Source organism: Manihot esculenta, chromosome 1 (genome assembly GCF_001659605.2).
Source record: "Manihot esculenta cultivar AM560-2 chromosome 1, M.esculenta_v8, whole genome shotgun sequence".
Lineage (NCBI taxonomy): Eukaryota > Viridiplantae > Streptophyta > Magnoliopsida > Malpighiales > Euphorbiaceae > Manihot > Manihot esculenta.
In genome coordinates this window covers 6,897,286-6,911,107 of record NC_035161.2, presented here as the reverse complement: position 1 = coordinate 6,911,107, position 13,822 = coordinate 6,897,286, and the positions used below count along the sequence as shown (strand labels likewise).

General features: G+C 36.3%; 2 protein-coding genes across 2 annotated transcripts; both read left to right on the top strand.

Annotated features, from left to right (window-relative positions):
* The first annotated feature begins 318 nt into the window (after positions 1 to 318).
* Positions 319 to 5,272, top strand: LOC110625764 (importin subunit beta-1). Its single transcript, XM_021771391.2, has 3 exons — positions 319 to 478; positions 1,601 to 4,018; positions 4,116 to 5,272. Exons 2-3 carry the CDS (start codon positions 1,602 to 1,604, stop codon positions 4,312 to 4,314), a joined length of 2,616 nt encoding a protein of 871 aa, XP_021627083.1. The 5' UTR covers positions 319 to 478; position 1,601; the 3' UTR covers positions 4,315 to 5,272.
* A 793-nt stretch (positions 5,273 to 6,065) lies between these two features.
* On the top strand, positions 6,066 to 12,170 carry LOC110622293 (protein phosphatase 2C 57). The gene is made up of 11 exons (XM_021766792.2): positions 6,066 to 6,523; positions 7,030 to 7,155; positions 7,264 to 7,366; positions 7,584 to 7,694; positions 8,100 to 8,179; positions 8,309 to 8,362; positions 9,490 to 9,606; positions 9,770 to 9,824; positions 10,107 to 10,139; positions 10,232 to 10,278; positions 11,902 to 12,170. Exons 1-11 carry the CDS (start codon positions 6,213 to 6,215, stop codon positions 12,023 to 12,025), a joined length of 1,161 nt encoding a protein of 386 aa, XP_021622484.1. The 5' UTR covers positions 6,066 to 6,212; the 3' UTR covers positions 12,026 to 12,170.
* The last annotated feature ends 1,652 nt before the right edge of the window (positions 12,171 to 13,822 follow it).

Sequence of the window (13,822 nt, the reverse complement as noted above, 5' to 3'; positions counted from 1 at the left end):
AACAACCCTCTCTTGTAAAGAAGAATGAAACTAAAACACAGAAGAAAGTCTCAGCAGCACCCAAACATTAAAAAAAGAGTTGAAGGAACAAGAAACAAACCTCCTATCAGTGTCTCTCTCTTCTCTCTAATTATGTTATTAATATTTTATATAAATATTTTTATTTTACACCATAGCATGGAATTTTTTTTAAAGAACCGTTGTAACGGTGTCTCAAAAATCACAATATTCGGCCAATTATAGAAGATCAAACGGTGGGATCCACGGACTGATTTGTGGAACTTGTGGTAGTTAATAATTACCCAAAAAAAAAAAAAGAAAAAGAGAAATCATTTCAATTCAAGTCCAGCTTCGCATCCGGGTTTCCTTCTTCTTCTCTCCCACACCCAAATACACTCTCGCTGTTCTCTGTGTCCTTGCTCTGCCTTTTTAGGGTTTCGAATCGCCGTGTCCTCGCCGGGAAATTCTTTTCTTAAAGGTAAATTTTGTGTTTCTTCAAGAGATTGCTTCAGTGATTTTCGCCAATTTAGATGATTTTAGTGACTTGATCTCGAATAATCTTTTTTTTTTCTCAGATTCCTGTTAATATGGATTTCACTTGAAAATATCTGATTCTGGTTTTCTCTTCCCTTTTTATTTTTGTTGATTAACTAGTGAATTGTTTTGGATCATGCCATTAACTGCATCAGATTTGGATCTGTTTTTTTGGTTCAATTTCTTAATTATGAATATTAGATCATTTTTGGAACAATTTGTTGTACTGAAATTGATGGATTGCTTTAAGTTATTAGTTGAAGACAGGAATGTAGTTAGAGCTTTAATTATTGTGTGATTGGCTGCATTAATAGTGATTATTATTTATCTTTAGTGAATTATACAGTCTTATTCATTTATTATTTGTGTGTATTTCGGTATTTGTTTGCCCCCCCGCCCGCCTGCCCGCCCGTGCACGTGTTTGTGTAAGACTAGTCTGATACTCGGATCGTCCAACTATCTAGCAATCTATTCTAGAAGCAGCTAAAAGAGTGACTAAACTATCTGTAATAGACGTGGACACCTGAATTAAGAGACTTAATTTCTTGAAATGTTTTTGTCTGTAATAAACAAGGTTAGGCATACGCAGATATGGCTTCCACCCCACTGCTGTTAACTGCTTATTTTGCAGTAGGCTTTGACGGCATGCTTCTTTTTATATTTTTCTCAAAGAAAAGTTTCTTTTCTTCCTTTCTTCCCCTTCCTGGTTATTATGTTATCTTTATGTTTATTTCTTCACTTGAGTCTATTATTTTTTCCTTTTTCCCTTAGCTTTTACCTGGACATGTAAGTTATTTATGGGGCTGCAACATGGATGATATCTGTTGGATTTGGAGTATAGATGATAAAAATAATGGAAATAAATTCTGAATTTGTAATCTTAATTTTTAATTTATGCATTAATAGATTTCCTCCTTTTAATCCTCATTGGTGGTCTGTGTGTCCAGTGCTTTTGAGCTGGCACATTTTCTTTGCATTTTTTTGGTTGCATATATAGATCCCTAGCCGAAATGAATTGCAAAAATGTAACTGTCTACTACTTGACATTTGATTTTTTCACCTACAGTATGGCAATGGAAGTTACCCAGGTGCTTTTGAATGCACAATCAATAGATGGGAATGTGCGTAAACATGCAGAAGAAAGCTTAAAACAGTTCCAGGAGCAAAACCTCTCCAGTTTTTTGCTATCACTTTCTAGTGAACTAGCAAATGATGAGAAACCTGTAGATAGCCGCAAATTAGCTGGTTTAATTCTTAAAAATGCATTGGATGCAAAGGATCAACATAGAAAACTTGAGCTTGTTCAAAGATGGTTGTCACTGGACAACAATGTGAAAAGCCAAATCAAGGCATGTTTGTTAAGGACTCTATCCTCTCCTGTAGTTGATGCTCGATCAACTGCCTCGCAAGTTATTGCCAAGATTGCAGGTATTGAATTACCTCAGAAACAATGGCCTGAGCTGATAGGATCGCTTTTATCAAATATTCATCAGCTCCCTGCTCATGTCAAGCAAGCCACTTTAGAGACTCTTGGTTATTTGTGTGAGGAAGTCTCTCCTGATGTTGTTGATCAAGATCAAGTGAATAAAATATTGACAGCAGTAGTTCAGGGTATGAATGCATCTGAAGCAAGCAATGATGTTAGGCTTGCGGCCACCCGAGCACTATACAATGCACTAGGCTTCGCACAAGCAAACTTTACCAATGATATGGAGCGTGATTATATAATGAGAGTAGTCTGTGAGGCTACTCTGTCTCCAGAAGTGAAGATACGGCAAGCTGCTTTTGAGTGTTTGGTCTCTATTTCATCAAGTTATTATGAGAAATTAAGTCCTTACATCCAGGACATCTTTAGCATCACAGCTAAGGCTGTGAGGGAAGATGAGGAGCCTGTGGCTCTTCAAGCAATTGAATTTTGGAGTTCAATTTGTGACGAGGAGATAGAAATATTGGAAGAATATGGGGATGATTTCACTGGGGACTCTGATATACCTTGCTTTTATTTTATTAGGCAGGCACTCCCTGCTCTTGTGCCAATGCTGTTGGAAACACTACTAAAGCAAGAGGAGGACCAAGATCAGGATGAAGGAGCTTGGAACATTGCAATGGCTGGGGGTACTTGCCTTGGTTTGGTAGCACGAACTGTGGGGGATGATATTGTCCCACTTGTGATGCCATTCATTGAAGAGAATATTACAAAACCTGATTGGAGGCAGAGAGAGGCAGCAACCTATGCATTTGGCTCAATCTTGGAGGGTCCTTCCCCTGACAAGTTAATCCCTATCGTTAATGTTGCATTGAATTTTATGCTGAGTGCTTTGACTAAGGATCCAAATAACCATGTGAAGGACACTACTGCATGGACCCTTGGACGAATATTTGAATTTCTTCATGGTTCAACCATTGATGCGCCCATAATTACTCAAGCAAATTGCCAACAGATCATCACTGTACTGCTTCAGAGCATGAAAGATGTTCCAAATGTAGCAGAGAAGGCATGTGGAGCCCTTTATTTCCTGGCCCAGGGCTATGAAGTGGTGGGCCCATCATCTCCCCTGACTCCATATTTCCAGGAAATAGTTCAAGCGCTTCTGACTGTTACTCATAGAGAGGATGCTGGAGAATCACGGTTGAGGACTGCTGCTTATGAAACATTAAATGAAGTGGTGAGGTGCTCAACCGATGAAACAGCACCTATGGTTTTGCAATTAGTCCCTGTAATTATGATGGAGCTTCATAAAACTCTGGAGGGCCAGAAGCTTTCATCTGATGAGAGAGAGAAGCAAAGTGAATTACAAGGCCTTCTTTGTGGATGTTTACAGGTTATAATTCAGAAGCTAGGGTCATCAGAGCCAACCAAGTATGTTTTCATGCAGTATGCAGATCAGATAATGGGACTCTTCTTGAGGGTTTTTGCTTGCAGAAGTGCTACTGTGCATGAGGAGGCCATGCTCGCAATTGGAGCCCTTGCCTATGCGACAGGCCTAGATTTTGCAAAATATATGCCAGAGTTTTATAAGTATTTGGAAATGGGTCTCCAAAATTTTGAGGAGTACCAAGTATGTGCTGTAACAGTTGGTGTAGTGGGTGATATTTGCAGGGCATTAGAGGATAAAATTTTGCCTTACTGTGATGGGATTATGACACAGCTTCTCAAGGATTTGTCAAGCAACCAGTTGCACCGGTCTGTGAAGCCTCCCATATTCTCTTGTTTTGGTGACATTGCATTGGCAATAGGAGAGAATTTTGAGAAGTACTTGATGTATGCCATGCCTATGCTCCAAAGTGCTGCAGAATTATCTGCACATACAGCTGGTGCTGATGATGAAATGACCGAGTACACGAATTCATTAAGAAATGGGATTTTGGAGGCATATTCAGGGATTCTTCAAGGGTTTAAGAACTCTCCTAAAACTCAGCTCTTGATTCCTTATGCACCACACATTGTTCAGTTCTTGGATAGCATATACATGGGGAAAGATATGTATGTTCTACTTAAATATGGCGTCATCTTTTATTTTTCTTTCATAATTTTTTTTCTTTTAAATTATGGTTGACTTGTTATATTTTATTTGATGCAGGGATGATGTGGTAATGAAAACTGCCATTGGGGTCCTTGGAGATTTAGCAGATACTCTAGGAAGTAATGCTGGTTCTTTGATACAGCAATCTCTTTCTAGCAAAGCCTTTTTAAATGAATGTTTGTCTTCTGAAGACCATATGATTAAGGAATCTGCTGAATGGGCCAAGTTGGCCATAAGTCGTGCAATTTCTGTTTGAGATTTTTGTGATTTGGCATGCTCTTTCCTTTTACAAGTCCCTGCATGCATTTTGGTGTATCGAGTCGGGGTCTAGGGTTGCATTTGTGTCAGGTCATCTGCCGTTTGCGGATAACAAAGTTATCAGTGTTCAAGTTGTCACTTCAGCATCATGGAGTTGGGAATTGGGTGGTGATTACTTTGTTGATGTGGATAAAGGTGTGGGTTAGGCCATGAATTGAAAACTCCAGAGCATATCCATTGCATTTCAGAATTGGTTCAAGCAAGGGGGAGAGGGAACTTTGATTTGCTGAATTTACAAGTCAGGCAGCATCTTGTCATTTGCTATTTATTCATATTTGTCATGGTTAAGAAACCTCATAGTGTTCTGGTGGTAATCTCGAAGGTTGTTGAAGTGGATCACTGCAATAATTGGTTGATGTTTAGTGACATTTGAAGATGAAACGGGTGCTACATTTTAGAAGACCCACATTTCATTCCTTATTTTTTTTGCTCCCTTCCCTTTTTTTATGTCTTTTTAGTCAGTCATATCTTTTATCATTTTATCATCATGTCTGTCATGGTTGATTTGTATTTTACCCGCAACACTTTTGGTATACATGGTTGGGGGTCATCATCATATATTTTGAGGTTATCGCATCTTGCTGCACTGCATTTTTAATTTTTCTTTTATTGTCTTTATTGGTCTCAAGTCAGTAATATACCTTGCATTCATTCAATCATGTCTTTTTTTTTTCCCTCTTGAAATATAGGTTTTATTTTATTTTTTTTTCCCACAATATGTAATATTTTTGTTAGTCTCTGCTTGTAGAGAACATTTATATTGAGATGTCATGAAACTGTGTTGACATTGTAAGGATTGGATGGAGAAATGAACATCAGATGAAGTGAGGAACAGTACAAAAAATTGTATTTTATTCTTATATCTTTGAATCAAAGATATGAGCTTTTTTGCACTTTTTTGAAAGTAATATGTGGAGAAAGCAATCTATAGGTACAATGAAGTTTCCTTTTAGTGCATTATGGTGCTGTTAAAAAGGAAGAGAAGAAATTTTTTTTACCAAAGAAAAAGAAGAACTGATGATAGTGTTATATATGGTATTTTTGAATTCAGGAGAGTTGAGATCTTTTTGGTATCTTTTAAATCCAAAAAACTTATTTGGTTTTTAACATACTTATTTCTTGCTATTTGCATTGTTTTCTTATTGTTATTTATCGTCATTAATATTTTTTATATTAATTTTTTTTACTTCACAAAATTAATTAATTTTATTTTCTATAATTTTTAAGTTTTTTACTGTAACATAATGGGATGATCGAAAAATAAGTTTAAGTTTATAGAAAAATTTATTAATTATTGTCTTAGTTTTTTTCAAAAATATTAGTTTTAAAAAATAGATTAATTAGTTAGTTTGTTAATTTGTGGAAATTATTAAGTATTTAGAAAAAATTAAAATATAGAAAAGATTAATTAATAAATATTTTTATAAAATTGGAGAGTAAATAGTAAATTCTTTTAAAATTAATGGAAAAGTTAATTAATAATTTTTCAATCACGTTTCGATGCATTTTGAAAAACTGAGAGGGACAAACCAATCAGTTTGCTCGCTAAATACTAAATTTTCTTCATTATACTTCATGATTTATGCCACGTCACCGTTAAGGTTCAATAAGCAAGTTACATGTGGGCCCAATCTGGCAAAATCATACATGTACTTCCAATAACTGTGGACTATATACGTCGGAATCTAATCGTTAAATCAGTTATGAGGTTTAGCTTCATCCTCTTATCCTTCTTTACTAAATCAAAATCACAACCACCCGACACCACTTCCCCTCTCCTCTCTTCCACCGTACTTCACCTTAAACTCGTTCCAACTCAGTAACCCAACTCGGTTAATGGCATTGCTAAGCCCCCAGTTGGAGACCTTCCTTCTAACCAAGCTCCACTGTGGCGCCTCCAACCTCAAATCCTCCACCAAGAACAATTTTCTTCCTGTGAGAGTTAAAAGCCAGTGCTCTGCGATTGCGATAGACGCGCCGTCTTCTTTAACTGATGTTGCTGGTATCCGTTGGGGGTCTGCAAGCTTGCAGGGCCCACGTGAAGAGATGGAGGATGCCATCATCGTTCGATCAGAAGGCGTTGATGGGTTCTCCTTTGCTGGGGTTTTTGATGGCCATGGTGGCATCTCTTCTGTAAATTTCCTCAGGTTTGCCCCAAGTTGGATTTCAATGTTCAATTAATTAATCCTTTTTCCCCTTTCTCCTTCTTCTTTATGTGGTAATTGTTTAGTTTTTTCACTAAGGAAAGTTTATTGGTATTTGTTGAGTTCTTCTATGTGGTGTTATCTTCTGATATTATGATTCTTTAATTGAAAAATATACACTTCAAACACGTTTGATTTGCATTGGAAATGAGATGGGAATGAACTTAGATGTTATTTTGACATCCTAGTTTAAGAATCACATTTGCTTTTGAATATGCTCTAACAAGTTCGTTTATAATTGACCCAATGTTACCAAAATTGAACCAAAAGTTGGTAAAATCATAGAAATTATACTTGAATTCATGTTCTTATTTGAATACTTCTGGAATTGCATTCTACTTCTATTTCCTGTTTGGATCTCATCCATATAAGCTTGGAGGAACTCTGTCCATGTATGTGTATGGGGCAATATCAATGCTTAAGGTGTTGTTTCTGCTCTCTGATTACAGGGATGAGTTATACAAAGAGTTTGTGGCAGCTTTACAAGGTGGTTTATTGAGTGGAAAAGATTTCAGTGCAATTACAAACGCTATAAAGGAGGTTTTTGAAAATGTTGATAGAAAATTGTTAAATTGGTAAGCAATTGGATTCCTTGAGCATATAAAAAAGGTGCACACTAGTCTTAGTGTAATTATTTATTCTATATGATATTGAAGATCTGGATGCTGTTTCATTCTGTAAAGGCTGGAAACAATTGGCGAGGAAGATGAATCTGGTGCAACAGCCACTGTTATGTTCATTGGAAACAATGTTCTCATCATTTCACATATTGGTGACTCATGTGCGGTAATAATCCGACTTCCTTCTGTTCTGATGGATTCAAATGCTTGTTTCCTCCATTATTGTGATGGAATTTTGTTTTTCCAATTGCTATTCCCTTTGAATTCCAAGAAAACATAAGAGATAAGTGAGAAACTTGGAAGTGGGAACATGTTAAGGTGGTCAGCCTAGTAGCAGCTATTGTGAAAATTTTCATATTATCTTAGCAGATATGCTGATGCAGGTCCTGTCTCGTTCTGGAAAAGCTGAAGTGTTGACTGATTCCCATCGACCTTATGGAAGCAACAAGGCCTCTCTTCAAGAAATCAGAAGGATCAGAGAAGCAGGTGGATGGGTGTGTTTTTTCTGTTCTTTATTTTCCATTTGCTTAGTCAAATTCTTATTTAATTATCATTTTCTCCAACATTGAAGTGAAAAATAGGAAATTCCTATGTATGCAGCAATTTTTGAAGAAAAATATTCATGCTAACAAATTATATTGATGTTCTGATTTCTGTTCATATGGAGTTAACAGATTTACCTTTTCTTATTCCTTTAGCATAAAACTACACCCTCATAATGTAAGATAATTTTATTGGCTTTCAGGCCTTGTATATCCCCATTTGTCTTCTGCTTAAACATTGGATAAAATTTGATTCAGTTTTCCTAAATTGATGTTGACACAATCTTATGTGAGACTGCACTGTTTTCTTAACCTACATAGCTGGTACACTGATGATTCTTTTTGCAATTTATATAGATTGTCAATGGAAGAATCTGTGGGGACATAGCAGTATCACGAGCTTTTGGGGATATAAGGTTCAAGACAAAGAAAAATGAGTCAGTCCTTTTGATCCCTGCTTAGTATTCTCAACATAAAAAGTTATTGGATCTGTATAATGTTTAAGCATATGGATTACTAGCATATTTCGTGTCCTAAAAATGCTTTCTGTACTTGTATTTGTATAGGATGGTGCAGAAAGGAGTTGAAGAAGGGAGATGGTCTGAAAAATTTGGTTCTCGGTAGGAACCCTCCTCTTTTTAGCATGCCCATTTACTTCTCCCTAATGTAGGTGCCTCAGGGTTTAGCTCATTGGTTAAAATTATTTGTATTTTGTAAATTGCAAAAGCGCAGTTAGAAACATTATGGTAATATTGAATCATTGTAGAAAAAAGAATTAGTTAGCGTTTTTGGATCATCTACGGCTATAAGGTCACATATGCCAACTTTAAGGACATAATCGCTGATATTTTGACTCTTCATTTATCATGGCTCACCTGTGTTGACACGATATGGCATGGGACACGATATAGAATATGCGTCCAACACATATTCATATAGTTGAACACTCGAACGATAGAGATCTCTACAAATGAAAAGTATAGTTAATACAACACTCTTTTCTCTCAATTCATGCAGCATGGATAACATAACACTTTTTTCTCTTAGATAGAAAATAGTTATCTAATTGTATTTTGAATGATATATTTGGTTGTATTTGATGATTTATTTAGACTATGGTTATTCTTACATAATTATATTGTTTATTCTATTTTATTTTATATAACATAACATATTCAAATATTAGTATCTAAATTTAGATGCATATATCCGTATTTCTGTTAAAAAAGTTGAGAAATCATGCACAGGGATATGTACCCATTTTTGATACTCGTAAGTCCAAGTAACATAGGGCATAACACTTTAGAGGAGAATGCAAATATTATGTTTTTTATTTTTATTTCACTATTGGCCGAATGCTCCTGGTGCTTGTATGCTTGGAATCGTCCAAATGAGTGGTTCAAATCCAACATAAGGATGCATGAAGAAAGAGTTATATTTATATTAACAGCATGTGTATGTGCCAAACTTGTTGCTCCTCGCATTGATCAGATGAGGAGACTGAATTTTCACTTGGAGTTATAGTCTATCACTTCTTGAATGTGCATGACCAAGTGTAATGCTCCTTGTGCTGATATGCTTTTAGGTACCTGTAGAAGCAGAAAATTTTCTTTCTTATACTAGACATGTAAAAAGGATTCAGAAGATAGCTTAAATTAGATTGTTTCTCGTATACATGCAATGCAAACCGAGCCAATTTCTAGCTTGTAAGATTGTTTAAAAGATCCCTACTGTTATATTTTGACAGAGTGCAATTCAATGGGGACTTGGTTATTGCATCTCCAGATGTTTTTCAAGTAGCTCTGGATTCAGATGCAGAATTTGTACTTTTAGCATCTGATGGTTTATGGGATTACATGAAAAGGTTTGTCGTCCATTGATCTTTGACTCTTCATCTGTTGGCCATTTGTTAAAATTCCTAGAATATCACTCTGCTATTCTTTTACACTTTTTCTCTTTTCTTTTTCGGTCAATTAAAGTTGTCAGGAGTGTCATGCCTAGTTTTGTTTCACTATGTTTTATTTCAGCTCAGATGCAGTTGCTTTTGTTAGGAATCAACTTCGGCAACATGGAGATGTTCAGGTAGCTATTTTCAGTTACTAATAGTTCTCATGTTTGGATCAAGAAACTTGTAAGAATTTAATTTAATTGATTTCTTTTTGGCCAATTGTCATGTTTATAATGAAATAATTCAATTCTTACATGTTTCTACGAGAAATCATTTGAATTCTTTTGTGCAAAATGATTTATTCTAACGAAGCCAGCAAGTCAAGAAATAAAAATTCTGCCACTGTGCTAAACTGGGAGTAGGAGATGTTTTTATTTTTTTTTCAATGCTAACTCTCCTCTCATTCTGGTTTTCAGATAGCCTGTGAAGAACTTGCACGAGCAGCTCTGGTAATGATTTACATGGACGATTAGTATTAATCTACAGTATAGTTAATATTCGACTCAAGCAGTTGTGATAACCTTTGTTGCTTATGTTGCAGGATCTACGTTCACAAGACAATATCAGCATTGTTATTGCTGATTTAGGGTATGCATCTATCTGAGCTTCAGTCCCTCATGATAATTTGAATTAGCCTACGACACACACTATTAACATTCAATACATTAACTAATTTTGAACATCTTAGATGGAGACATCACTAGCATTGTGCTTCTGACGAGTAGAAGGTGTTTTTGAAAAAGCACCATTTTGTATACTGCTAGAACGGGAAAAAAAGAGAGAAACTGTAAAAACAAACTTAATGGCATATACTTTTTTTTTTAAACAACTCAAACACACTCACATGCATGGGTTAGTGATAAAATTGGAGTTCGATAACCATCTTTCGGCTAACCTAGCCTCCTCCGTCTCTCGAGACCAAGAAGGGGTAGTATAGAAATATTCAGCAGTCGGCTATCGACTATGCCTTTTGGCCTGATCTTAGGCCCTGACTCACCTTTGTGGACGAACCATAAGGGGGAACCCTTACGTTTTCGGAGCATTGGATTAAAGTTAAAAGGGAAAATTACTTTTTAATCCCTGAGGTTTAACGTAATTAACACTTCTGTCCCTCTATTTTGACGACCCAACACTTAAGTCCCTCACTTTTTCTTCCGTCCAAATTCGCAGTCCTTCCGTCCAAAATAGCCGTTTGGGACACGTGAATTGACAAAATTAACCCTCACTAAACCCAAACCCAAATACCCCTTCTTCTTCTTCTCCTTCTTCTTCTCCTTTTTCTTCTCCTTCTTCTTCCTACCCTTTTCTGCAACTTCTTCTTCTTCTTTCTCATTCTTCTTCTTCTTCTTCTTCTTCTTCTTCTTTCTCCTTCTTCTTCTTCTTCTTCTTCTTCTTTCTTCTTCTTCTTCTTCTTCCTACCCTCCTTTCTGCAACTTCTTCTTCTTCTTCTTCTTCTTCTTCTTCTTCTTCTTCTTCTTCCTACCCTTTTCTGCAACTTCTTCTTCTTCTTCTCCTTCTTCTTCCTACCCTTTTCTGCAACTTCTTCTTCTTCTTCTTTCTCCTTCTTCTTCTTCTTCTTCTTCTTCTTCTTCTTCTTCTTCTTCTTCTTCTTCTTCTTCTTCTTCTTCTTCTGCAACTGGAGAAAGCATGAAAGAGAAAAAAAAAAGGAATTTCACATTAAGAGAAGGGTATTTCTGGAAAAAATTATCACCTCTCACTTTTGACTCTTTGACCAAACGGATTAAATGGACGGAAGGACTACGAATTTGGACGGAAGGACTACGAATTTGGACGGAAGGACTACGAATTTGGACGGAAGAGAAAGTGAGGGACTTAAGTGTTGGGTCGCCAAAATAGAGGGACAGAAGTGTTAATTACGTTAAACCTCAGGGACTAAGAAGTAATTTTCCCAAGTTAAAAACATGGCGATCTCTTAACTCACACACATTGTCCACAATCAATATGGGATTTCGAAGGACCTGTCTACTTTCACTTGTGATAGCTCCATGGGCCACACTGACCATATTCAAGTTGATGCTTTTTTAAACAACTTAAATGACAATATCAAACCGACCTTTAGTGGAACCGACCAATTTTTATTTGCTATAACCCTCAGCTGTTACACTAGTTCTGTCTGTTTTGCAATTTGATTATAAACTAATTTGAAAAATCTTTGTTGATAATTATTTTTATTTTTTGGTTTTTGCACAGGCAGACAGATTGGCAAACTTTGCCACTCCAAAAGCAGAATTTATTTTTTGAGTTGGGGCAAGCTTTTGCTACAGTAGGTTTAGTGTCTCTTGGAATATGGTTGTCATCTCAGCTTTCTTTGTAAATCTGATAGCTGCTGGAAACATACCTAAATCAATGTAGATTTCCATGTGCTTTTGTCCAAGTAACATGTGTATGTCAACATTTTACATGCTTGTAATTAGGAGTATTCAGAACTTATCGAATGAATGGTATACCTCTTGTTACTACCCTACTCTCTTCATTTGAAATGATTCATTTTGAAGAAAATAATTTAAATAAATTCTTATAAAATTATATGTTTTAAAATATTTTTTTTTTAAAATCAAATTAGAGAATTTATAGAAAAAAAATTTTGAATTAAATTTTTACAAAATTAAAAATTTCAAACTGGGTATGTCATATTAACTCTTTCAAACAAGTAGATTTTGCAACTTTGTTTTTTATTTAACAGGGCTTTCTTCCTATCTATTTAACTGTTCACACATTTTTCAATACAATAGTAAAATAAATAAATATATATATATATATAGCTTTGACCATTTTGATATTGCAAAAATGAGAAAAAATATTATTTTCTGACATTAAGAGTACTTAATAATTTATTAATAAATTCATTTATGCACTTAAATTTTATTTTTTTAAATAAAAATAACGAGATATATGAGAATTGAAGCAAAGTTTGGCTAGTACTAATTAAAAAACAAAAGGAGCTTTTAATAATCAATTCAATTATGCAAACAAAAAATTTTGAAATTGTAAAAATTACCTGATAAATTTTTTTCTCCTCCTAGTACATGATAGATCTGACTTTCTTCTTAGTCCACCATATGGGTCCATCAAATGGGTCTCTCAATGTTCTACTTGATGAAAGGACCTGCAAAATAAGGAAAAAACGGTCAGGGGTCTACTAGGGATGCCCCGGTGGAGACCCTCCGACGCTCAAGTCAGATTTTATGGATTAGAGTAGTATATTGGGTAAGGGTTACCGAGAGAAAATAAAAATGGAGTCCAGGAAGGAGAGGAAGAAGAAGAGAGCCCCCTTTTGAAACAGAAAACCCCCCTGTATATAGTGCTACCTGTCCATGTTAGTCAGGCCCGTACGTACGGACATGTCAGACCCTTTCTTCACGCAGGCCCTTACGTACGGACGTGTCAGACCTTTTCTTCACGCCAGGCGGCCATTTAATTCTCCCTGTCACGCATGCAAACAGGGTTGGTGAGTGAATGGGCCTGCTTCCCTATTGGGCCTGTGCTTGTATCTAATCCGAATTGTCCTGGGTTGCTGATCACGGGCTTGTGAAATCGGGCCGTCTTTCGAGCGTGTGGTCTGACGGGCTTTGGACTCGTGGCCTTCTTTTAGATTCGTCCTTATTCCTGGGCTAGAAAAGTCAGGCGGTTATCAATTGCCTCTTTACCTCCTCGGTAGTTATTCCATGACTGGCTGAGGGGGTAAATCCTTGAACTCTATTCATGACCGTGTGACCGACGAATGATGCCGTTAATGAACAAGGACGAGCTAAATAACGGATTAGAGCCAGAAGAGTGGGCGGCTTGAGCTGTGTGCTTTATCAGGATGGAAAGCTCGGTTTTTTGTCGTTTTCCTCTTCCAGGGTCATCTTTGTTAAGTGTTTGTTTATTGTGAGTTAATCCGAGCTATGAGTAGGGTCTCTCGCTTTCGTTTATCCTTTTGTGTTTTTCTGCATTTGCAGGCCTTTTCATGTAGGGAGTTCGGCTCTCTGGTATATCTTCTATACTCAGCTTTATTCAGCTTAGCTGTTATCTTGTCATGGGTCCGTCCATACTGCGGGTTAAGGAGCTCGGCTTTTTATTCTTTGCTTAGGCGTTTATGCCTATAACTTGTGATGTTGCCTGTGCTACA

Bases quoted from the DNA above. Each gene is read 5' to 3' on its own strand.
- LOC110625764 (XM_021771391.2), top strand. From the start codon at position 1,602: ATGGCAATGGAAGTTACCCAGGTGCTTTTGAATGCACAATCAATAGAT. The intron at 4,019-4,115 runs GTATGTTCTACT...TATTTGATGCAG, and splicing joins ATATACATGGGGAAAGATAT to GGATGATGTGGTAATGAAAA.
- LOC110622293 (XM_021766792.2), top strand. From the start codon at position 6,213: ATGGCATTGCTAAGCCCCCAGTTGGAGACCTTCCTTCTAACCAAGCTC. The intron at 7,156-7,263 runs GTAAGCAATTGG...CATTCTGTAAAG, and splicing joins GATAGAAAATTGTTAAATTG to GCTGGAAACAATTGGCGAGG. The intron at 8,180-8,308 runs GTCAGTCCTTTT...GTATTTGTATAG, and splicing joins TTCAAGACAAAGAAAAATGA to GATGGTGCAGAAAGGAGTTG.